Source organism: Protopterus annectens, chromosome 2.part2 (genome assembly GCF_019279795.1).
Source record: "Protopterus annectens isolate FY-2018-M chromosome 2.part2, PAN1.0, whole genome shotgun sequence".
Classification (NCBI taxonomy): domain Eukaryota; kingdom Metazoa; phylum Chordata; order Ceratodontiformes; family Protopteridae; genus Protopterus; species Protopterus annectens.
Genome location: NC_056730.1, coordinates 840085303 through 840112195, shown reverse-complemented (window position 1 = coordinate 840112195; position 26893 = coordinate 840085303). Strand labels below are relative to the sequence as shown.

Sequence of the window (26893 nt, the reverse complement as noted above, 5' to 3'; positions counted from 1 at the left end):
GTGTACATACATTGTAGCTGGAGTAATGGATCTGCAGAAGCATGGTATTCATACAGGGTCCAGTATAATAAACAATGCAGTGCACTTTCTAGGCAATAGAGGATGATAGGTCCATACAGGATAAATAGACCAACCTTTATTTGCATGATGGTAATAATTTAGAATTCACATCTCCCTCACCCTATGCTGTGTGGTGCCATGGTCAGTATGGATGAATGAGCCCCAGAGCGAAAATAGGCTTTTAATGGTCACAGGATGGCTGAGGCCAAAATACTGATTTAAAATTCTTAAATACTTTTCTGAAATTAAAATGTTAAAAGTTGTGAAAAGCTGTGATTATAATAACATTTCAGATACACTATACTGAGGCTGAAATAAATTTTCTTGATATACTTATATAAAAAAAACGGGTTGACCTCCAAGGCTGAAATGTTCAAAACTTTAATGAAGACTCATAGAGATACAAAACATCAGAACATACAGTACAAGAATAGGTAAGCTCTTTCACTGTACTAACTGCTTCTTCAGACCTATTAACTCTAAAAACAAATCAGTTTAATAAACTAAACATAACCAATAAAGTTCATTAAAATTATCATGTGACAGAAAACTTAAAGGTACACATCTCATAGTTCATTCATAAAACAAATGCCATCCTAACCAATTAAATTCAATCTCTGCAACACACCTACACATAAAATAACACAGAATAAAGTATCAGTGAATGAGGGGGTGTGACTTAAGGACTGGCTTCAAAGAGATGTGTCCATTCAGTCCTGGATAGTTATCTGCTCGTAATTCCAATATCCATTTAAGTTCTCTAATATCTGTCTTATTCTTTAAATCACCCCCTCTAGGGGTCTCTTCAAGTAATTCTAAAACTGTGAACTTAAAGCAATGTTGGTCATCATGTTCAGAAACATGTTGCACTAACGCATTAGTAACTTTACACTTCCTGATATCATTTACATGTTCTAAAGTCCTTTCTTTAAATGTTTGATTAGTTTTTCCAGTGTAAAAGGTACTACAAGCCATACATTTAGCATAATAAACCAAGCTCTTACAACTACAATCAGTGTAGAAATGAAATTTTATATCAAATCCTAGTGTAGAATGTCCTATATGTATTCCTGTGTAAATATATTGACATGTACTACAAGAATAACATTTAACAGTGCCTATACATTCTGAAACAATTGAACTCGAAGTGATTTGATTTCTATAACACAACTGGCATTTAAGGGACAAATTATTTCTAAAAGTGAATATTAAAGTATTAAGTACATTTTTTTAAATCTTGATTTGTTTGTTTGTTTGTGTCTTTCGGCTTTTCTCGGTTAGGGATCGCCACAGTGGAACTCCGGTCCACTAATGAGTGGCAGTAGAGTTTTACGTGCTGGCTTGCCGGGCCGAACGCACAACCTTCAACGAAGGAACGTCTGTTCACGCATGTCGCCACACAGAAGACGCTCTAACTGAGAATCGAATGGGCAACGTCTGACTGTGAGGCAGATTAGCCATCAGTAATGGCCAGTTCTTCTTACTATATCACAAACTATATTCACATCACTAGAGAACGTTAAACAAATATTAACATCTTTACACTCCAATTTCTGCCTAGAGTTGTCCTAAGTGGTCAAAGTTTTATCAGAAAATAAGGTTTAGCTAAAGTATCTTTGAGAGAATGTACCTCAGAGATACATGTCTCTATATCACATAGAGAATAACCTCTATGCAGAAAATAATTTTTGAGTTCTGTAAAAATCACATCTAAGGTACTATCTTAATTATGTAACCTCATAACTCTAAGAAACTGGCCTTTAATTACATTTTTTGTAATGTGCCTCGGATGCATACTGGTTTTATGCAATATAGTGTTCTTCTTACATGGCGTTTTATATAATTTCATATTAAAATAATCTAATTCATCTCTTTTAACTGCTACATCCAACAATTCAATGGATGCATCAGACACATTATGGCTAAACTTCAAGAATGTAGTAGTTGTATATAAAAATTCTATGAACTGTAATAATTTTTGATAAGTAGCTGTCCAAATAAGAAAAATATCATCCACAAAATGCCTATAAAGACTAATATATAAAAAAAGGATTGCTTTTAAAAACATATTCTAGTTCCCAATATGCTAGAACTATGTTGGCATAGCTATTGGCACATGCAGTACCCATAGCTACACCAACTTTTTGAAGATAAAATGTAGAACCAAAAACAAGCACATTGTTCTCAAGTATTAATTCTAATACAGTACAAAGTTCTATCTTATTACTAGAAAAACCACTACGAGCAGAGAGAAACAGTCTTACATTTTTAATACCTATACTATTCAGTATGACAGTGAAAAGAGATGTCACATCCAAAGTCACAAAAAAGAAATCATTACTTTCATTCATTAATGGTGCCTATATATTCTGAAACAACTGAACTTGAAGTGGTTTGATTTCTATAACACAAGTGGCATTTAAGAGACAAGTTATTTCTAAAAGTGAACATTAAAATATTATTAAGTAATTTTTTTTTTTAAATCTTGATTAGCCATCATAGGTTCATAGGTAGGTACTAGGCTATTGGCCCAAGGGCCTACGTAAGCCTAGCCAACAAGGTTCTCTGGCTTACGCCACCCAAGAAAGTTATTTTCCTGTGCCCCTGTCGAGCAGAGCCACAGAAGTGATTCCCCAGGGTGTATTTCCTATTTCCCATCCACTCATCAAGATTTTTCTTGAAGAGTGCTAATGAGGAACTTTGCTTGACATAGATGGGTAGCTTGTTTCAGAGTATGGGAAGTCTCTGGGACAGGAATCTATCCCTCCAGCATGTCCGGTTTATTGTTGTGACAAGGTTTAGGTCCCTAGAGTATGTAGCTCGGAGGGATTGGGATTTCTTTAGGTGCAGCATGTCCAACAGCTCTGGGTTTGACATTGCTTTATATGTTAGGCAGAGATCACCTTGGAGTAGGTGATATGCTATGGAGTAAAGCTGGAGTTTTTTGAGATGGTCAGTGTAGGGCATCTGTCTGAGGCCAGCAATCCTCTTTTTGAGGTACTTCTGTGGCCTTTCCAGCTGCTGCAGATGTCTTGTGAGGTACATTCCAAAAGGGGCATTGTACTCTATAATTGGTCTAATGACTGTTGAGTAGAGGGGAACAATGACCTCTTTTTTTTCCTGGATGAGAACCCTTTTGTGATGAAGTGTGCCACACAGAAGGATTTCCTGACTACTGCGGCGATGTGATTATCAAAGGAGAGACTACTGTCCACCTGGGTCCCAAGGTCTCTTATCACACATTCGGTGTTAAGTAGACTGCCACCTATGTAGTAGTTCAAGGGTACAGAGTTTTTACCAAAGGGAATGACAATTCACTTTTTGGCATTGAGCTTGAGGCCATGGCTCTAACATCAGTCATCTGTCTCAGTGAGGCCCTTCTGTAGGATGTCCACATCATTTCGGGACTCGACTATGGCTCCTAGTTTGCAGTCATCTGTGAACTTTGTTAGCCAAAGGCCTTCTGTGTTAGCGTGTACTTCAGAGAAGTAGATACCAAACAGGAGAGGTCCCAAGACTGAACCCTGTGGTACTCCACTTGTCACTGGTTTGAAGTCAGATTTGGAGTCTGCAGCTTTTACAGTGTGGGTTTTGTCAGTGAGCCAGTTGGCATCCCATCTTGTGAAGTAAGGATTTATACCTAGTTTAGTCAGTTTTTCTATAATTCCAGAATGGGGGATGGTGTTGAAAGCCTTGGCGAGGTCAAGATAGGCTGTATGAACCACCTTACCCTCATCTACAGCTTTGGTGACTGCCTAAAAGAAGTTGATCAGGTTCAAGAGGCATGATCTGCCTTTCACAAACTCAAACTGGGTGGGGTCCAGAGTTTGGAGATTACCAATGTCCTTGTTTATGAGTTCCATGATGATAATGGGCAATTCTTCTTACTATATCACAAACTATATTCACATCACCCAAGAACGTTAAACAAATATTAACATCATTAAGAAAATCTTTATGTTCATTAAAACTCTCCATACATTATTCAGAAGTGCATGTAAGGTATTCTCTAAAAATATAGAAAAAGGTTTTGTGATCCAGCCTTGGCTTGACAAAATAGGACGCATAGGTTGTTTTATTGAATCTGTATGTGCCTTACTTAAGCCATAAAGGACAGTTATTACCAGTTTTTCTACAAAAAATAGTCCTATAACTCCTGAGTCACCAAATTTGACATAAGAAGATCGTACAGAAAAATGTACTTCGTCAAACAAACCCTTTATCTGGTATTTAAAAATAACCATATACTCTCATCACTTAACATCTCATTCATTTAATTAAGATAAAATTCTCTATCCATCACTACAATGCCTTGAGTCTTACCAGCTGGACGTATTTCAAGGTGAGACACTTCTCGTAATTCTTTTAATGTCTCAACTAGCAAAGGTATTAAATTATAAAATTATAATTAAATAAGGACACTTTATGTTCAGCAGTTAATGATCATCAAACTTCCTCTTCACATAGATCAACAAATGCTTCTACAGACGGGTGTAAACATGGCATAAAAGTACTTGGTTTCTTAAAAACATTAGTAAAAGAAGATTGTCAGGAAACATAAGTGAGAGAGAAACATTTCTCGCAAACATTCTCAAGTCAGTCACAACATTAGTAAGTTCTGATTGTTAGAAGGAATAAAGGACAAACCTTTACTTAAAAGGGCTATCTGATCACTTGACAAAGTAAAGGAAGAAATGTTAAAAATTAGATCCTCTACTTTCTATTGTGTGTAGTCATTCCCACTGTTCTGTCAACTTGGTTTGAATACCACACACAACCCCTTCTTGCTTGACTCCAGGAATGGCTTTTCCTGAAATCTCCTTCTACAGGCAAAGGCTCCATTTAGTAAAAAAGAAGGGCTGTATTAGTAAATGTATCACCCTAGTCATTGAAACAGTCAAAGGTTACAACCTTACTTCTTCTGTAGCAGTTTGATTCTCATCTGTCTGTGTTGCTGATGTACTAGAAGTATTACCATCGGTAGTATTTCACATGGCCAGGAAAAGACTAAACCTTTTCTAAAATCCAAGATGTCATGCTTAAGTTTCTTCATTTTAACTGCCCATAGTCTCTTCACATAGTTGGTGATACTGTCATATAAGTCATTTATGTATTTCCTGGGGTAATCTATTCATCATGTCTTCCTCATATTTAGCAAGGTGCAGTCAACCCATGGCTAAGTGCACACTCCAACACAAAACAACAGCCACTCTTTCTATAACGTTTGGGTATTGATTCTGAACAGAAAGTAAAACATAAACAAAACCAACTTGCTAAATATGAGGAAGAAAAAGGGCATAAAAAATGCTTTAGTATTGTTACAAACAGCCACTTCAGATATGCAGATAGGGTATTAGTGTTTTCTGAAAGCTATAAATGTTCTGAAGAAGTCTGAATGGGAGTAAGACAAAAGAACTTAACTTTCTAATAAAACTGCGCTGCGGTGGTAGTGCTGCGGTAGCGTTGTCGCCTCAGTCTAAGACGTTGTCCTGTTCGATTCTCAGCTAGAGCGTCTTCTGTGTGGAGACATGCGTGAATGGGCGTACCTTCGTTGAAGGTTGTGCATCAGAGCTGGCAACTCGGCACGTAAAAATCTACTGCCAATCATTAGCGGACTGGAGTTCCGCTGTGGCAACCCCTAACCGGGAAAAAGCCGAAAGACACAACAACATGGAGGTATGTGGTATTGTTTTTTTGGTCTACAGATCATAATGTTCTTTGCACTTCCAACTTGGTTCTTTTTTTAATTAAAAACAAACAAAAAAAGCAATAGAGATCTTCCTTTCTGCATTGCTTCCTTTTTAGAGCACTGATGTACTGCGTAAGCATGGGAAAGAAAGTCCCATACACATGCGAAGTACATCAAGAAAGCCCCAGGATAACACGGAAAATGTGAAAGAGCAGCATGCCACCCATATACAAGGGCATTATTTAAGAAAAATAAGAAACTTTTTTCCTAAATAATGTTATTGTATAATAGCAATAATCCATGGCTGGGTGTGGGTAATGCTGGATTCACCGACGGTGGGCTTTGTTTGATCACTTGGGCTTCTCTCTCATGAACATTCCACGCCAACTTTGGGCAAATCCAGCATTGCCCACTCCCAGCCATGGATTATTACTATAATATTGTTCATTACGTCCATCATTTTAGGGGATTTATTTAAAAAAAAAAAAAAAAAAACAGAATAATATATATATATATATATATATATATATATATATATATATATATATATATATATATATATATATATATATATATATATACTATCCAGTGTGTAATGTTTGGGGGGTATATGCTACAACTGATGTAGGAGACAAGATTATGAAAGCTATATAATTCCAAAAATCCTGGTTGCACCAATATCCCCTGCCCCTTACTTCTTAATATAACCATATCTGAGCCAGACATTACTCAGATGAAAGAGAAATGTATTGCTTCCTGCACAAAATAACAAATCATTGTTTTCCCTTTCTCTTTCCTTAAGCAAATACAGAGGAAAGAATAATTTTCAAAAGATTGTGTTAGAATTTGTTCAGTTCTGTACACACACACACACACACACACACACACACGCGCGCGCACATGTGTGTGTGTGTATGCGTGCGTGTGTGTGTGTGTGTGTGTGTGTGTAATTTGTTTATTTTTTTGCTACTGGAAAGTGACACACTGACTAATCACCAACAATAGATCCAGTGTATATTAAGCAAGTTGCTGATAATTTGTATACACATTAATATTATTATGACTGAATTAGATGCTCCGATTATCACATGCACATGTATAGTTATTTAGTTAAGCGCATATTAGAAGTTCCAGTTTTAAGTCATAACATCACGCTGTAGAGTTCTACATATTCTCTTTTTACACAATTTCTATGAAAATGTTACTATATGATAAAAATAAAAAATATGGAACATACCAATGTGGACACTGTAATCAGTGCCCACATATTAGTAACAGAATGGAAATTTTGGTACCAACAAGGGACATTAATATTACTGCCTCTGGATATTTTAATTGTGATACACAGGGGGTGGTGTATTTAGCTATGTGTTTGGAATGTAAGTCATATTATGTGGGGAAGACGGAGAGAGCATTAAAGAAGAGAATTTATGAGCATATTTACGAGATATCAAAGAAAAAAGAAACAAATGCTCTGTTCAAACACACGCTAGATTGCAATAATGCTAAATTCACCTTCTTTGTATTGGAACAGGTTAAAAGGGAAATAAGAGGGGGCCCTTGGGAAGAAAAATTAGAATTCAAAGAGCTCTGGTGGCAAATTTTATTAGATGCAACTAATTTCCCAGGGCTTAATGACCACATTTCTTTAACTTCAGTGTTAAAATTAAGAGCAGCCAAGATTTAGTTTTATTTGTAATTGCTCTTTAGGAACAGCAGATGGTGCTAGTAGGCCAGGAATGAACTTTTATGAAATAAAGAGTAGAAAGGGTTTTAAAAGAATAAATATTTAGTAGTTTTTATTATATTTGTATTTATTTATTTAATGTGGTTTTAAATAAATTATTGAGTGATTATGAATTTTAAACTAATGAAGAATGGAGTTCTTTTAAAATTGAATATCGAAATGTGTTTTTAGTAGTTTCAAATAGCAACTTTAAATGAGCCTTGTAAACAGATGTTTTTAATGTCAATTATTTTTTTAATGAATTTTATTGGTTGGTATAGACCACATGTGAGTATATTAGGTGTTTTTAAATAATACTTGTTAGTCTGAAGAAGTCTTACATGTTTGTGGAGACGAAAACGCATTGGTGGATGTTAACAGCGTTTACGTTTTGCAGTGATTTGTTTCTTGTACTTGCAATAAAGTGTGTTGGTCATCGCTGGTGAACTGCTTCCGTGGTTTTTGAATTTATTGGCTTTGGATTTCGAATTTGGCGCCTTTTTTGGTTTTGTTTGGTACGGCGCTTTATCATGGATAGCAGTGCTACGGCTTTGAACCGGGAGGACTTGGGACAGTCCCGGAAACTAATAGGTCAGTTAACTGAGTTGATTGAGTTACTCACCCCACTCTGTTCGGTTTTGGTTGCTACAAAAAGAAGCCAAGAAGCGGAGGGTACGTCCGAATGGACCGAGGAGGCAGGGCACTCTAAAAGCAAGAGGAAAAGACATAATTTTGAAAGGAGCCCTGGGCGGACGGAGGAAGCGGAACCGAATGGTAGCAACTTCGATCCTGCAAATACGCCTATGGTTTTACAAAGACCTGGAGAATGTATGGGTAGCAACGAGAGTCGGGGTTTAACTGACCGGAATCCTAAGAGCAATTGTTCATGTTTAAAAGCCTCAGGTACTGTTCCTCCCATTACTGACAATTTTGATATGTTAGAATGGCTTAAAAATCCTATGGACACTAAATTATACAGAGCGGAAGAGGGTGCACCAGTGGATGGTGACTCTTATGCTATGAAAATTAATAAACTGTCTGGTATGATGTATAGATACAAATCAATGAATATAGAAAATTGTTATCTCAAGGAATGTATCAAACAAAAAATAGTACCAAAGGGTTTAAGGGTCTGGAAATACCCTAATAATGTAGAAACCGGTACATTGTTTCATACTGAACTTGTGAATGTATTTAATGAATGTGGTATCAATATATTGAGGCTCATTATAAAAGAAAATAATAGAAAATTAGAAAGTTTGGAAGATGAAATTAGAGTCCTGGATGATTTTATTAAAAAGGATATGCTGTTTGAAGTTAAAAAAGAAAAAGAAAAATATTTAAGCATGGGCTCAGAAGTGGATGCTAAATGTTCCATTTTAGAACAAAGAAAAGTTAAGAAGTTAAGGAGAGATATTGAGGAATACCAGAATGATGTTAGTTACCCCAAGCCACCTGCTATAAAATGGGAACATAACAGCAGAATTGGCTATAAGAAGAGTAACAATAGGTATGATTCCAGTAATATTCCTGAGGTAGAAGAAGAGTGGATTAATTACGATACTGAATTTCCACCATTAAATAGAACGAAGCACCATGTAAATGACAATAGGTATCAAAATTTTCAATGGAGGGGAGGGAAAAGGGGGAGAGGGAGATATTAAATACAGTTACTAATACCCTTGGACCCACCCATATTTTTTCCCCTGAGGAGATGGAAACTTTGACACAACAAGTGAGCCCTGACACTAGCTCAACAGTGGAGGATGAGTTAAGTACAGGTATCCTATGTACAGGAACTACATATTCACTTAACAATTTTTCTATTTATAATTTTAGTAGTATTAGTATTAATAAAACACATTTTGATATTCTAAGTAAGGGATTCAAATTCATTCCTAATACGAAAGGTGACCTGGTTCAGTCTTTAATAGATATGAAGTTGTTCCTAAGAAAAGTGAATCTTTGTGTCACACTTCCCCCTAAGGTGTTGGATGAAAACCGCCAGGAAAACATGCTCATGAGGAAAAGTACATATAATCCCCCTTATCACCCCCAGATTAGAAACCTTGACCTGATATTAGAAAAGAAAATTAGAGAATAATTTAAACTTGTGGAGAAAGAGTATAATATCACAAAAGAAGAATACAAAACATTGAATGAGTTAAGGTTTAATAATCAAGTCAGGATCATGAAACCTGACAAAGGGGGAGGGGTGGTTATAATGGAAAACATTATCTATGACGGTAAAATGAACACTATCTTAGGTGATGGTAATAAATATAGAATTGTTTCCTCAAATGAAGTACAACTAGCTTACCAAAAAATAGATAATATTCTAGACAATTTGCTACTGGAAGGCATAATAGATGTTAAATTACATCAGTTTTTGTATGTACCTAAACCAAGGATACCCATTATTTTTGGGATACCAAAGGTACATAAGAATGTTAGTGACCCACCGTTAAGACCGATAGTTTCAGCGGATGGTTCCAAGACCACCAGCTTGGCCAAATATGTGGATATAACAGCAAAGCATATTTGGGCCATGAACAAATATATATTAAAGGATTCTTGGGACCTATTGAGGGACATTAAGTCAGATTTATTTTCAAATGATCTTATTTTTGTGACAATTGATGTCATTGATTTATTTTCATGTATACCCCACCATGAAGGTATGAGATTATTTGAGGATATGATTTTTCTTGACAAAAAATTGTCACATTTGGAGAAAAATGCAGTGGTAGCATTGGTAGATGTTGTACTAAGGAACAATTTTATGGTTTTCAATGATGAGTATTACCAGCAAATTAGTGGAGTAGCAATGGGTGCTTGCGCACCCACATATGCTAACATTGTGTTAGCAGCTTGGGAGTCCAATTTTGTTCATAACTCAGGATATACCCAATATTGGACCCTTTATAGGCGGTTTTTAGATGATATAGTTATTTTTTGGATTGGGGGTAGTGAAAAATTATTGGAATTTATGAATTATCTACAGAATACTACTAATTTCTTAAAATTCACGTTTACTACGTCCACAGATAGGTTACAATATTTGGACGTTGAAATATATAAGAACGTGAATAATAGGGATTTTGAAACCAAGGTTTTTAGGAAAAACACCTTCTGCAATTCCTATTTACACTTCACTAGTGCGCACCCCCCACATTGTAAAAAGAATATTGTCAAGGGACAATTTGTGAGGGGGTGCCGTGACTAGTGGAGATGATGATTTTATCAAGGAATGTAATACACTGGAGGGAATGTTTTTAGCCAGGGGCTACCCTTATGAATTTGTTTCAAGAACTAGAAAAGAGGTAGAGGAAAATAGACCAGGTAAATACAAACCTATAAAAGGTGTAGAATTAACTGTAAATAATGACAATTTGCCATCTTTTAATAACTACAATAAATTCAATGTAGTTAATGATGGTCAGTATAATTCAGCATTAGTGATGGAATTTAACAATTTGAATATTAAAGTAAGAAAGATTTTCCAGAAAGAATGGAGCAATTTTGTTTCATACACTGACATCCTGAATAATAAGAAAGAGATGCCTAAGGTTGTATATAAAAATGGTAGAAGCATTAAAAATTTGTTGGAAAATAATAAAGTAAGTAACAGCAATGAAATTTCTATGAAAATGTTACTATATGATAAAAATAAAAATATGGAATATACCAATGTGGACACTGTAATCAGTGCCCACATATTAGTAACAGAATGGAAATTTTGGTACCAACAAGGGACATTAATATTACTGCCTCTGGATATTTTAATTGTGATACACAGGGGTGGTGTATTTAGCTATGTGTTTGGAATGTAAGTCATATTATGTGGGAAGACGGAGAGAGCATTAAAGAAGAGAATTTATGAGCATATTTACGAGATATCTAAGAAAAAAGAAACAAATGCTCTGTTCAAACACACGCTAGATTGCAATAATGCTAAATTCACCTTCTTTGTATTGGAACAGGTTAAAAGGGAAATAAGAGGGGGCCCTTGGGAAGAAAAATTAGAATTCAAAGAGCTCTGGTGGCAAATTTTATTAGATGCAACTAATTTCCCAGGGCTTAATGACCACATTTCTTTAACTTCAGTGTTAAAATTAAGAGCAGCCAAGATTTAGTTTTATTTGTAATTGCTCCTTAGGAACAGCAGATGGTGCTAGTAGGCCAGGAATGAACTTTTATGAAATAAAGAGTAGAAAGGGTTTTAAAAGAATAAATATTTAGTAGTTTTTATTATATTTGTATTTATTTATTTAATGTGGTTTTAAATAAATTATTGAGTGATTATGAATTTTAAACTAATGAAGAATGGAGTTCTTTTAAAATTGAATATCGAAATGTGTTTTAGTAGTTTCAAATAGCAACTTTAAATGAGCCTTGTAAACAGATGTTTTTAATGTCAATTATTTTTTTAATGAATTTTATTGGTTGGTATAGACCACATGTGAGTATATTAGGTGTTTTTAAATAATACTTGTTAGTCTGAAGAAGTCTTACATGTTTGTGGAGACGAAAACGCATTGGTGGATGTTAACAGCGTTTTCGTTTTGCAGTGATTTGTTTCTTGTACTTGCAATAAAGTGTGTTGGTCATCGCTGGTGAACTGCTTCCGTGGTTTTTGAATTTATTATATATATATATATACTATCCAGTGTGTAATGTTTGGGGGGTATATGCTACAACTGATGTAGGAGACAAGATTATGAAAGCTATATAATTCCAAAAATCCTGGTTGCACCAATATCCCCTGCCCCTTACTTCTTAATATAACCATATCTGAGCCAGACATTACTCAGATGAAAGAGAAATGTATTGCTTCCTGCACAAAATAACAAATCATTGTTTTCCCTTTCTCTTTCCTTAAGCAAATACAGAGGAAAGAATAATTTTCAAAAGATTGTGTTAGAATTTGTTCAGTTCTGTACACACACACACACACACACACACACACACACACACACACACACGCACATGTGTGTGTGTGTGCGTGCGTGCATGTGTGTGTGTGTGTGTGTAATTTGTTTATTTTTTTGCTACTGGAAAGTGACACACTGACTAATCACCAACAATAGATCCAGTGTATATTAAGCAAGTTGCTGATAATTTGTATACACATTAATATTATTATGACTGAATTAGATGCTCCGATTATCACATGCACATGTATAGTTATTTAGTTAAGCGCATATTAGAAGTTCCAGTTTTAAGTCATAACATCACGCTGTAGAGTTCTACATATTCTCTTTTTACACAGATGTAAAGATAGCGTAGTTGAGAAAACAGAAAAATGCGAATGCTGTAGTGCTGCTTAGTATCAGTGGTACTGCCACCAGGTGGCAAAAGAAGGTTGTACAAGTACAGGACAAAGAATCAGTGAGAAGGTTAATGAAGTGGAGGTATTGTAATAAAGAGAGACAAAACAGTAAAGACAAAGATGGGGAAATATGATTATGGATAGAAAGGAAATGTGTGTGTGTAATAGTTTGTGGTGGATTTCAAACATCTGAGAGGGCTATTTGATGAAATGTGTTATTTCTCTGAAATGAAAAATGTTGCTTGGTTAATTGTTTGAAAGTAGAGGGATGGGTACAATTGCAAAATACATGATGGAAAAAGTTCCATAGACTGGAGATACAGTACAAAAAAAAAGGAAGCATCACTCTATCTGCTATGGGAGTTTGCGGACCACATGGTTTTTGTGGGCTCCATCCCCTCTTCTAAGCTATTTAATGAAAGACATGCATGTTTGTATAAGATTGTGTAAGCTCTTGGGAAGTATGATGCATTAAAGAAAATCTTAGCAGCCGATACAGAGATTCAGGATTAAATATCGGTGACTATAGATATGTGTGTTAGCAGCAAACTTTGCTATTTTGCAACTGCTCTCTCTCTCTCTCTATACATACATATATATATATATATATAAAATTACTTCTCAGTTGGCGCACGTAATCACGGCCTGAAAAACACTTAAACTGTGCACGGATAAGAACATATTCAACAAACAGAACCCAGCACTAGTTTACCATGTTGTAAACAGTAGTTCTATTGAGCAAAATAAGGTTCGACCCATATTAGCAAAATAAGGTTCGAACCTTCCACTTTTACATACTACCTAAAATACATAAAACAATTTTAAATCCTCCAGGGAGAGCAATAGTGTCAAGTCGGGGATCATTGATTGAGCCACTGTCTATTTATCTAGAAGGCAAATTAAAAATATTATTGCCATTGATTAGAGCTAGGATTAAAGACAGTACTGAATTTTTGAGACTCATGAGTGATATTGAAATCCCTATACATGCATATCTGTGTACTTTAGATGTCCAGCCATTGTATACCAGTATTCCTCATAAAATGGGCCTAGCTGCAGTCAATTATTGGGCTGAATATTCTGGGTTGTATACTAGAGCCCAAATTGACTTTGTGCTTAAAATGTTAGACATAGTCTTAGAACATAATGCATTTATGTCTAAAACTGGTTGTTTTTTACAAATGAGAGGTACTGCTACAGCTACAAATTTTGCACCCATTTATGCAGACTTCTTCATGGGCTATTTATAGGGTAGAATAATATACAATGACACAAATGAATTTAAACAATATATGGACATGTGGCGAAGATATTTAGACGATTGATGGTGTGTCTGGGTGGGGACCATCGAAAAATGGTATGAATTTATCAATTATTTGAATAATAATACTTTTGGGATACAATTTACTAGTAAAATAGAACAATTCAATATTGATTTCTTAGATGTTAATGTTACTAAATTGATTGATGGAACAGTAGTAACTAGTATGTTTAGGAAATCTTTTACAAAAAATTCAATATTGGAAGCCAGAAGTTGCCACCCTAGACACATAGCCAAAAATGTACCAAAAGCACAATTTGTTAGATTAAAGCGCCTTTGTAGTAGACAGCAAGATTTTGAAAAAGAGGCAGCGGATATGCATGATAGATTTATACATAGAGGATATGATAGTAAGCTGATCTCCAGTGCCCTTGAACAGGGTAAAATACAGGATAGAAGCAAGTTGTTAAATACAGATAATGGGAAGGACGTTAAGACAGTTGACAAATTGAGATTCATCACTACCTATGGTACTAATACAATTAAAATAAAACAGATTGTGGAAAAACATTGGTCGATTTTAAAAAATGAACAAATGGTAAATGACCCTTGTAATTTTGGTTACTGTAGGGGGACGAACTTAGGAGAGTATCTCAATAAACATAAAAAACTTCCTTTATGAATAAAACAATACAAAGAGAATGTATGAGAGGAAGCACATTCTGTGGGAATTGTGTATACTGTAAGGTAGTATCTAAAACCAAGTCCTTCACATCTGTTAACACTACTAGAGTCTATGATATTAGGGTCTCTATAACATGTAATACTGATTGGAATATCTATATGGTGGTATGTAAGTGTGTTGCTTTCTATACTAAGCAGATGTCCAGACCTTTTAAACATAGGATTGCCCTTCATGTTAATGATATAAACTGCAAAAGAACTCGTAGTGCTTTTGCTTGTGGTGGAGTCGTGGTTGTCCGAAGTCATTGTAACGGAGGATTAATAAACCAGATGAAGAAATATGGGTCGAAACTTATTTTGCTCAATATAACTACTGTTTACAACATGGTAAACTAGTGCTGGGTTCTGTTTGTTGTGTGTATATATATATATATATATATATATATATATATATATATATCTATATATATTTTTTTTTTTTTTTTTGGTTGATGTTGAGAAGGGATCAGTTAAAAGTATAGAGACAATATAAGTACCAGTCCGACATAGCTGCAGGCAAAGTCCATAAAACTTTAATAAAAATAAGAAATAAAAGAGTAAGCAGTTTCACTGTATACTCCTACCACTTCTTCAGACTGAATACTAACAACAGAGTCATTTAAATAGCACATCAATAACACAATTAGCACATCAATTAAGCATGCAATGGTTAAAGTGCCAGACTACCTCATTTAAACCAGGTGCTTTATCTCAAGCACTAAGAATCTAAAACGATGATCCATCCCATAATTAAGGGTGTGCTTAGCCAGGGCATTAGTTTCTTTCCTATTTTTGATGTCTCTTTGATGTTCTAAAATTCTATCTTTTAGCTGTCTATTGCTCATTCCAACATAAAAAGCATGACATTTCATACAATAACTAAAGTAAACTGTATTAGATGTCTTGCAATCAGCATAAAAATTTGTCTCCAATTTTTATTTTAGATTCTTAGTGCTTGAGATCATTTCAGAGAGTTTAAGAGGGGGGGACATTAGGAACCGGACTGTATCCACTGAACAGAAGAGGATTCTATCTGTAAATGCTGATAAAGCACCTGGTTTAAATGAGGTAGTCTCTCTTAAATCTTTTTTGGAAGCCAGACCCTTGAAACATTGACACTGGTATATAGGTTTCTGTTTTTATGTACTGGCACTTTAACCATTGCATGCTTAATTGATGTGATGATTGTTTTATTGATGTGCTATTTAAATGACTCTGTTGTTCTTTAGTATTCAGTCTGAAGAAGAGGTAGGAATATACTGTTAAAGTGCTTACTCTTTTATTTCTTATTTTTATTAAAGTTTTATGGACTTTACCTGCAGCTGTGTTTGACTGGTACTTATATTGTCTCTATTTGGTCCCTTTTGAAAGTACCATTCCTTTTTCTCTATTCAACTACTGTGTTTTTTAAGATCAGTTAGATGTATATGGCCAAATCACATTTTGGGGAAAGGAAGTAGGTGATGGCCATAGATTATGAATTCCAGCAAATAGGAGTGTCTTGAATCTGTACAGAGATCCAAACCTTCTGTTCTAAGTTGGAGATGACATTATGGATTTGATTGTTTAAATTTCAACTCCTAGCTGACAAATGCTACAAAATTTTCTATAGTTTGCACTACTTCACCATTTCTTCCTGCAGCTGACAGAAGGTAATGGAAGATGTTGGGAGCCGACACATGGTGTCACTGTTGGGGTGAATGTCATACCTGTGGATTTTCATAGCATTAGTAGAAGTGAAAAGAAGTTTTTGTCATACTTGCAATGTGAAGAAATTTTCCTGACATTTTGTCAGTGGTTCTCTGGTTGATTTAATGAAGCATTTTGGGGGGAAATCATTAATGTACTGAATGACTGCTGTGATAATTCAATAGGACTCCATGTTATTTGTGCATATTGCAAACAAGTGAAATCAAATGTGAAAGCTGTGGAGTGCTCGGTTTTAGAGGCCTAATGTTTGAAACTGCAGAAACCTATCATACTTAACGTGCTTGATGATGCAGGCAGGTGGGTAAACCAGACTGTACCGGATAGATTGATACCAGTGCTGAAGGCATAAACAAGTTTTTGAGAGGTTGAGGAAAGCTTTATTTACTTCAGTATCAGTGTTATCAGTAAAAGCTAGCAGAGTAGTGGCTGCACCCTGTGTTGGTCTGAAACCATGCCAAGAAAGGCAAAGGAGATTGTAAGGTTCACTGTAGTTAAGCAGTTGTATCTGGTATGTTTGCTGTACTCGTTTTGAGAGGAGTGGCAGGAGGAAGGAGGCAGGAGGCCTGAACTTGTTGAGTTAAGAGTTGGATGACTTTTGTGCAATAAAAGAATTATTGCCTTTTTTCAAATATGGGAGATAACTTTATTCTGACAATATTATTACACAGCACTAAGACAGGTACTGATAAACTGTACTGTGACAAATTAAGTAATTTAGACAGGTGATGACGTACGCTAGGTTATTCATAGGAATTCATTCTCTTTAACTTAGAAGCTAAATGTAGTTTGCTTAACGGCTGGAGATTTAAATGTCTGATGTGTGATGGGGCTGACAATGCTATCTACGGGGACTTTATGCTATGGAGTGTGAACCTTGACACAGAGTGTGGATTGATTGTTTGTATGTTATTTAAGTAGGAAGTTTATTCCAATTATTATGTTTTATTGGACTGGAGGTAGTGTCTGAAATAATATTGCTTTGCATATTCTTTTTTAATTTGGTTGTGTAGCCCTGGTACAATGATGGGGCTTTTAACTGATGGTGGACTGTTTTCCATATCCTGTCTTCCTTTTTCCATATCATTGCAGACCTTTGAGATATGGGTATTAATATAGATTAGATAGATATTCATAGGTATGAACATAAATATAAATATAAATATAAATATAAACATAAATATAAATATAAATGTATGTATCCCATCTGTAATTCTGCCCCTCTTTCTAGAGAGATGGATTAAAAACAACACTCTTCAAAGTCTGTGAAGCCCTTTGTAAGTGGTAGGAGTGAAGAAATAACAATGATTTTTAGCTGATGCTTACCAAAACCAAGACAAGTCACATGTGAAGTAAACATATTTTGAAGATCTTTCTTCAGATTCAGACGTAACAGTATTAAGTAAATTGCAACACATTCAGACATAATAACACTAGCTACATCACAACACATTTTGTGATTGCCATATCTATATAAGTTTTTGAGTTTCAGTGTATTTACAGTGCATGATAAAGAAAAGTACAGTTTTGTACCTACCATAAATGTAGATGTTCGAGGATTCCATTGCTGCAGTCCTGACTATTGGTATAGTCCCCAGTCGCAGGGTACTAATGCGCATGACCGTCTTTTCTTGCCCCAGATGTCAGAAGACCCAAAAGACAAGTCCCAAAACAACCTGCACCAAAAACATGTATGATATATACAACAATATATATATATATAAAAAGATAAGCATGTAAACTCACCTACACAACCACCCCTAAACACAGAGGGGAAGGAGGGGGACTGCAGCAATGGAATCCTCGAACATCTACATTTATGGTAGGTACAAAACTGTACTATGTTCTCTTCCATTGCTGCAGTCTAGAATCCCAAAGCAGAGGTAAGGGAGGCTGGCAAATTATAAAGTAGTAGGAGCTGACAACATGCCTTGTAAAACAGCTGTGGCAAAACCAGCCCTAGTCTTAGAGTATATAGGAAGGTGATAATGCCTAGAGAAAGTATGCACTGAACTCCAAGTAGCTGCTTCCAGAATATCCTTAGTTGCCACCCCTTAGAAATGCTGTTGAAGTGGCAGTAGCCCTAGTGGAATGAGGCCTGATCCCAGCTGGAATCTCCTTGCCATGATGGGAATAACAAAATGCAATGCAAAAGCCAATCCACCTAGAAATAGTTTGTTTTGACACAGGCTTGCCCTGTGAACTCAAAGCAAAAGAAACAAGTAACTGCTGAGACTGCCTAAAATTCTTAGTCCTGCTCAAATAATAAATTGCCTGTGTACATCTAAAGTGTGCAAAATCTTTTCCCCTTTATTTTGAGGATCTGCAAAAACGTAGGCAAATGAATAGTTTGGTTTAAAGCCACACTAGAAACCACCTTAGGCATAAAGGAAGGATTAGTGCGTAATGATACCCTGTCCTTATGGAAAATCAAAAGGGCTCTACTGCCATAAGGGCCTGCAACTCAGACACCCTTCTTGCAGAAGTAATAGCCAACAGAAAAGCAGTCTTCCATGACAAATATTTCAATTCAGCAGTAGCTGCAGGCTCAAAAGGTTGTAGAGTAAGTTTTTCCAACACAAAATTGAGATCCCAAGCAGGAGTAGGAGCTCTCGGGGGTCTTATATTCTTTGCCCCTCTAAGAAACTGCTTGAACAAAGGATGCGAAAACAAAGGTGGGTCACAATCATAGTGAGCTGAAATTGCTGCAGCATGAATCTTTATGGAAGAGAAGGACAAACCTTTGTCCAATAATTCAGTAAGATATTGAAGAGCCACACTCAAATTAGGCTCTGAAATCTCCAAATTCTTTGCTGTACTCCAAAATAAAAATCTCTTCCATTTTACACTCTCCTAGTACTAGGCCTTCTAGCTTCCATAATCACATTTAAAACTTGTTGAGGAAGTTGAGACCTGCTGTGTTTCAACACAGAATATGCCAGGCTGTTAGATGAAGAGAGTGAAGCTTGACATTGAGCAGATGACCGTCCTTCTGAGATAACAGATGAGGAATCAGAGGTAAAGGCCATGGAGGCTTCTTTACCAGACTAAGTGGGTACCAGTGTTGCCGAGGCCAATCTGGAGCTATCAAAATCATCCTTGGCCTGTCTTGTCTGACCTTTAATAGTACCTTTGGAAGAAGCGGTAGAGGTGGAAAGGCATACACATGAAGGTTTTTCCAACTGAAAGACAGAGCATCCACTTTCCAAGCTGTGTGATGAAACCCCTTTGTGCAATACTTTGGCAGCTGGTGGTTTAGTGGAGAAGCGAACAGATCTATGTCTGGAGTTCCCCATGACACTGTCAGTTTCTGAAATACATGAAGATCCAGTTTCCACTCGTGGGGATCCATGATTTGTCTGCTTAACACATCTGCTAAGGAGTTCTGTGCTCCTGGCAGAAACCTTGCCTGAAGAGTAAGTTGCAAGCTTAGCGCAGTCTCCCATAAAATCATTGCTTGCCTGCATAGAGGATAAGAATGTGTTCCCGCTTGCTTGTTGATGTACCACATGACAGTTGTGTTGTCTGTTAGAATCAACACCTGCCCTGGAAGAAGTAACTCCTTGAAAGCCATTAATGCAAACTGGACTGCTAACATCTCCTTCATGTTGATATGTAGATGCTGTAGTCTGGCAGGCCACTTGTCTTGTATCCACTTTCCATTTAGATGAGCTCCCCAAGCAATGTCCGAGGCATCTGTCGTTAGAATCTGACTTGCCTCTGGCGGGTCACAGAGAGTCCCTTGTTTAGGTGACATTCCTGAGCCCACCACAAAAATTCCTTTTGAATGCAAGGTATTATTTGAATGACAGTGTCCAAATCCTGGCAGTGCTGTGTCCATACATTTTGAGATACCATTGTAGCTTCCTCATATGCAGTTTGGCATTGGGAAGCACCAGAATACAAGATGCCATGAACCCTAATGCTTGAAGGACTGTCCTTGCAGTCAGCACGGACTGATGAGATAGTTGATGGAAGTAAAGTGACAGACTCTTTTGTTTGTCCGTGGTTAAAAGGCCCTCTGGGCTGCTGTATTCAGTCTTACACCCAGAAAGCACATGTCTTGAGAGGGTACTAGACTGGACTTTATTTCGTTCACAGAATACCCTAGGCATCTTAGCACTGCTATAACATATTCCAGATGCTGTAGAAGTTCTTCCTTTTCTTGAGCCAGAATCAGGGGATAGATTTGAATTCCTTGAAGCCTGAAGTAAGCTATCACTGGAGCCAGAACCTTTGTGAATACTCTGGTAGATAAGCCAAAGGGCAATGCAGAGAACTGATAATGAGAATTTCCAGCTCGAAACCGCAGATACTTTCTGCAACTTAGCCTTATAGGCACATGAAGGTAAGCTTCCTTGAGATCTAAAGTTACCATCCAGTGATCTTTGCCCAGCAGAGGTAAAAGCTGTTGTAACGTCAACATCTTGAACTTGGGAATGTCCAAAACGTGTTGAGGAGAGATAAATCCAAAATTGGTCTCCACGTGTTCCCCTTCTTTGGTACAAGGAACAGGCGAGAATAAAATCCTAGGCCCCTCTCTGACACAGGGACTGGCTGAATGGCCCCTATGTGAAGTAACTGTAAAACTTGCTTGTGAGCCTCTTTTCTTTGTAGAGGAGGAACGTCTGGCATGCCTTTGAAAGGGGCATTGTATGGAAATAAAATCTGTAACCGTGGTGAATGATATCCAACACCCATTTGTCTTGAGTAATTAAATCCCAATTTTCTTTGAAAAGAGACAGTCTTCCCCAAAGGAGCTGCCAGGCGTGAATCTGCTGGCAGCTGAAAACAGGTCATTGGGTCTGTTTACGAAAGGACTGACCCCTGCCCTCACCAGAAGTCTGAGCAGGTGAACTCCTGTTCTAGGCCTAAAAGAACTTTGAGCCCTGCCCTACCACGTCTAGACCTACCCCTAGACTGAGAATCATAAGCAGGATATGTCCACCCCTTAGCAGGCCAATTTCTACTAAACGGCTGCACCTGCAAAAATCTTTAACAGTTTGCATAGACTTAGCTTTGTCCTCCATTTTCTTTAAAACAGCTTCCACAGGCGAACCAAACAACACATCAGACTGTAAAGGAGCATCCAAAATCCTTGTCTTAACATGCTCAGCTAAATTCTGATCCTTCAACCAGGCATGCCTGCGAAGAACAGAGCTGGTAGCAGCCACCCTCGAGGAGGCCTGTACAGCATCAAAACCACATTGCAAAGAATGCTTACCCACTTGTTCGGACACATGAACTAAATCCAGCAACTCTTTACACTCAATACCTTCCGCCAAAGCATCCACCTTAGATTTCAATTGTGAAAGAAGGTAATTCTGATATTTTAACATGTGAAACTGACAATTCAAAGCTCTCATGGCTAGAGTGGAAGAAGTATACACTTTCTTTCCCCACCTATCCAAAGCCCTCGCCTCTTTATCAGTGGGGACAGGATTTTTAACCACAGAAGCTTTTACACCCTTAGGCCCCTGGGAAATAGTTTCTGGGTCTAGGACTCTTAAACAAATATTTATGAGCTTCGGGCACCCTATAATACCTATCAGGCTTAACAGGAGCAGGAGGCAAAGAGTCAGGGTTCAGGGAAGCCTCTGCAACATCTTCCACCACATTCAACACAGGAGGAATAGCTAAAGGCCTATGCTGGGGTAAAACAAGAACTCCCTAAGCCTTTTCCTGGAGTCAGAGTAATCCTGGCCTTCCCATTTAAAGTGCTCCTCATGGAATGCAAAGTCTCTGAAAATGAGAAATCCTCAGGTGGAGCTGCTGAGTGGAATCATCCACATCAGCATCAGAATAGGTAGGATACTCCTGCAAATCTTCCACAGAAGATTCTGAGGCCTCAGAACACTGTTCAAAACTCTCAAACTCAGGTTCCACCCTAGGCCTCTTATCAGGCGGGGCATAGAACCCTAATCATAGTAATCAAATCTTCTGCCATCTTAAGCATATGTTTCTTAGGTACAGAACCTGAAGCTGAAGTAGGCCTACCTCTCATAGAAGTTTTGGCAACAGAAGGAGAGGCCCTAACTACCTTGGGAAGAGAGGGAAGAACAGTCACCTGAGAAGCCCCCTCAGCCTGGCCTACCTCCTGAGAAGGCACATCCTGTAAGAGTATAGTTTCTGCCTGGGACTCCATGGAAACTCCTGGCAAAACCTCCGGCTCCACTGAGCCTTCCAAAGAACCGGCGTCCGGGACTGCGGTTCCTCAACCCTAGGCTTCACTGTTTTATCCTTGCGCTTCTTGGAGGCATCCGGCGGCATTTGCTTCCCAAACACTAACCTGGCACAGTCTAACCTCCTCTTAATAGTGCGTTTGTTAAACCTAGCACAAGGCGGCAACCAACAACGTCGTGCTCAGGCCCTAAACAAGGTATACACAAGGTATGATAATCCCTATGAGGTATCTGTTTCCCACAAGAAATACAGTTATTCACTTTTTCTGACATCCGGTAAAATACTGAGGCAAGAAAAACCAAAATGTTCCCCAGGTACTTAGCCAACTCTGTTTCGGTCTGAAACTCAAATATTTCCGCCAACCTGCACAAAACTGCTTCTGCATCGGACCATGCGGCAAAAGACTGAGGATATACTCTGGTATTCGGGCCGACTGGGACGCGGACTATACCCAATAGTCAGGACTGCAGCAATGGAAGACGAAGAACATCTCAGACTTACAGAATCATGTCCTTTTTGCACATACTTACACAACAAAGATTATAAACAACTGTATAAAGCTAATACTGTATCAAAATCAAATTGCCAGGGATACCCATGCACTAACACAAATATATATACTTCTGATCCATCAAGAAGGGCAGGCACACAGAAAATAAAAAAAAGCAAGCTTCTTTATATCTTTTGACACAGTATTAACTCAAAAATATACAATTCTGACCCAGCAAGAGCTGGTTGCCTTGAGAAGTGCCGGCACATAGAAAATAAAAAAGCAAGCATCTTTATATCTTCTGACACAGAGTGTACACTTGCCCCAATAGTTGTATACTTACTTGCAAAGGTATTTGATGAAGAGTTTTATTATCTGTGAACTGTGAGATCTGGCAGTTGTCACAGAGGGTTAAGGCAGCTGTAAACTGTAGTTCCTGTGGCACAGGGTTTGATTCTTGTCTGCCTGCTGTGTGGCACTCAGCAAGTCACTTAGCCAGACATTGCTCCCAGGTCACCCATGAAAAGGGACTGTGTTTCCAGTGGGCCTACCTGGTCAACAAATGGGTGTTATTACTTATAAGTAGAGAACTGTTCCTGGGATTCAGAAAGGCATAATGCACTGTGCTAATGTGCCCTGCACAGGTTTTCATAGTGCATTATGCATGAACAATTCAAAGACTGCTGTATATCATCAATGGTACAAGTGCTGTAAGAAAATGTGGCAATTCAGAGGAATGACTTTTCCAAGGAAACTTTGCCACCTTTTGAATAGTATGTTAGAATGATTAAAAGACTAATGTTACTACAGTATTTGGGCAGCAAAGTGAAACAGTATACACCCATTCACTTGTATGGCAGGAGCAGGTCTGTTGGAACCACAACAAGTAAGCTCTGTGAAGCCATTTGTATTTGTATGTGTGGGGTGTCATGGGTAGTTACCTGGTACACAGTCTGAGAGACCTCTAAGGAATCTAGCTCAAATTCCCAATTACCTTAAAGCACTGTCTGGTTAAATGACTTGCTCAAGGTTACACAATAGGCAGAAAAAGGCTCAGGAACCCAAACCCTGTACCACAGAAAATGTCTCAGTAACAGTTAATAGTCTTGATTCTCTACACAAACACCAGATTCATGTGGGTGGGCACTAGTATGATTAGTTCTAACAGAGCAGTGTCTAATTCAGAGATGTGATAATGAGCCGCTAAGGAGCTATGATGCTGCTCAGTGTGGCTTCATCACAGCCCTGAGTTGTAAATTATCACGGTTGCACATATGAGACAGTAAGGCGTTGCCCAGACAGTATTGGTGGTGATAATTTTTCTGAATTCTGGCCTGTGTCTTCCTTTGGAGTGGGTGGGAAGCTACTATAATGGTTAAGGTGTTTATCTTACAAACACAAGGTGCAGGGTTTGATTCTTGCATGGGATAATTGGCTAGGCTTAAAACGGCCCACAAGGGCAGTTAGCCAAGTACTAATCTATAATCCTATTTAGGCAAAGTGTTAGACGTCATCGTTACCCATATACAATTTCATCATGATTTGACGTAAAAATGAAATACAAGTAATTAAAAAAAATGTTATCACAACAACTGTGTTTCTTCTATCCTCAAGTAAATCACTGATTGCCTGTAGCCTTTGTAATGTAATTGTTATCACACCTGCTTCACAGACAGGAAGAATTGGGTTTGATTCACAGTAGAACCATTATTTTGGCTGGAATAACAGTTAAGATGAGAGGGAAAATGTCCAGGCTTAACATGGCCCAAAAAGACAGTTAGACTCTTAAAATAGTCAAAAAGATAATTAAACTACTTCAAAACTTCTTATCTTAGCTCTAGAAAAAATCGCCAAAAGTAAGTCCTACTCACACTGTCACGATAAAGCAAAATTTCACCAAAAGTATGTCCTAGAAATAAAATGGTGAATAATTACAGCTACTATACTGAACTCATTTTAAAGTTCACTTTCAGCTGCATTGCAGTCTAATAACAAGTAGCATGCTTTACACAATGTGCTCTAGATGAAAATCAATGTCTGCACATCAGTTATGGATAATTCCCCACAACAGTGGAATAGTTTCCACACTCACCAAATGCAGGAGTGATGTTGCCATATGGCACTGTTTCAGCATCTGTTTTTGGTAGGTACCCACTTTTCCACACAGCTGTGACAGACCCATACAATCCTCTCCTTGATATAGCAGCCTGGCAAGTTCCAGCAGTGATGTTTGTGAGCCGAATGAGTCCAGACTTAAAGCCAACCTAATAACAACAGATACATAAAATTCACCAGAGTTGCATTTGTTAGATCATAGTACTAAGGTTCAGATTTAACAACAGCTTGTGACCCATTGTTTGACCTTATAGAAATAAATTATTTATTGATAGTATAAGCAAATATCAGAGGTTGCAAGGGAATAAGATGTTTAACTTCAGACCAAATCAGAACATGTGGTTCACATCAAATCAGGACATGTGGTTCAGACCAATCAAGACATGTGGTTCAGACCAAATCAGGACATGCATTTCACACCAAATCAGGACATGTAGTTCAGACCAATCAGGACATATGCTTCACACCTAATCAGGACTTGTGGTTCACACCAAATCAAGATATGTAGATCACACCAAATCAGGCCATGCGGTTCACACCAAATCAGGACATGTGGTTCACACCAAATCAGGATATATGGTTCATATCAAATCAGGACATGTGTTTCAGACCAAATCAGGATATGTGATTCAGACCAAATCAGGACACACGGTTCAGACCAATCAGGACATGTGGTTCAGACCAAATCAGGACATGCAGTTAACACCAAATCAGGGCATGTGGTTCAGACCAAATCAGGACATGCGGTTCACACCAAATCAGGACATGTGGTTCAGACCATATCAGGACATGTGGCTCAGACCAAATCAAGGCATGTGATTCAGACCATTCAGGACATGTGGTTCAGACTAAATCAGGACATGCAGTAAACACCAAATCAGGACATGTGGTTCAGACCAAATCAGGATATGTAGTTCAGACCAAATCAGGACATGTGGTTCACATGAAATCAGGATATGTGGTTCAGACCAAATCAGGACATGTGGTTCACACCAAATCAGGATATGTGGTTCAGACTAAATCAGGGCATGTGGTTCAGACCAATCAGGACATGTGGTTCAGACCAATCAGGACATGTGGTTCAGACCAAATCAAGACATGTGGTTCAGACCAAATCAGGACTTCTGGGTTAAGTTCCAGTTCTGAAGGCTCCATGTTGAAATTCAAAGAACAGCAATTCTGGTCGCTGAAGTGGTGGAAATGAAATTAAATGAACAACAGACAGAGAAAGAGACTGGGGAGTTCCATATATACTAAGTCAAAGGTTGAAGAATATTGGATTATTCCACCTTCTTTGAATTATGGAGCTCTCAAGGTTAACACAAATATCAAGCAATGTTGTGCAGGAGGGTGACACCCACCATGAAATAACACATTTAATGTGCTTCAAAAAGTTACAGAATTTTGAGTGTTTTTTTTTAATCACAGTTTATTTTTATGAAGTATAAAGACTTAGAATTATGACTTACATTTTTGCTATGCAACCTTGCTGAGGTAAAGCTAAGATTCCGATCTTAATTTTATTAAAGGGGGAAGCTAACTGGCCTTGACTATCAAGAGTAAAAAGATAAAGAGCTGTTAATGAGTAAGCCATTAACAGAGCTTCC

General features: G+C 37.6%; 1 protein-coding gene across 1 annotated transcript in view; it reads right to left on the bottom strand.

The window, feature by feature from the left end:
• Positions 1-26893, bottom strand: part of ADGRV1 (adhesion G protein-coupled receptor V1) — a 3979741-nt gene that overhangs the window by 2106884 nt on the left and 1845964 nt on the right. Inside the window, exon 72 of the mRNA XM_044064182.1 lies at positions 25264-25435. Within this exon, the coding sequence (XP_043920117.1) occupies positions 25264-25435 (172 nt within the window). The remainder of the gene's footprint in view (positions 1-25263; positions 25436-26893) is intronic.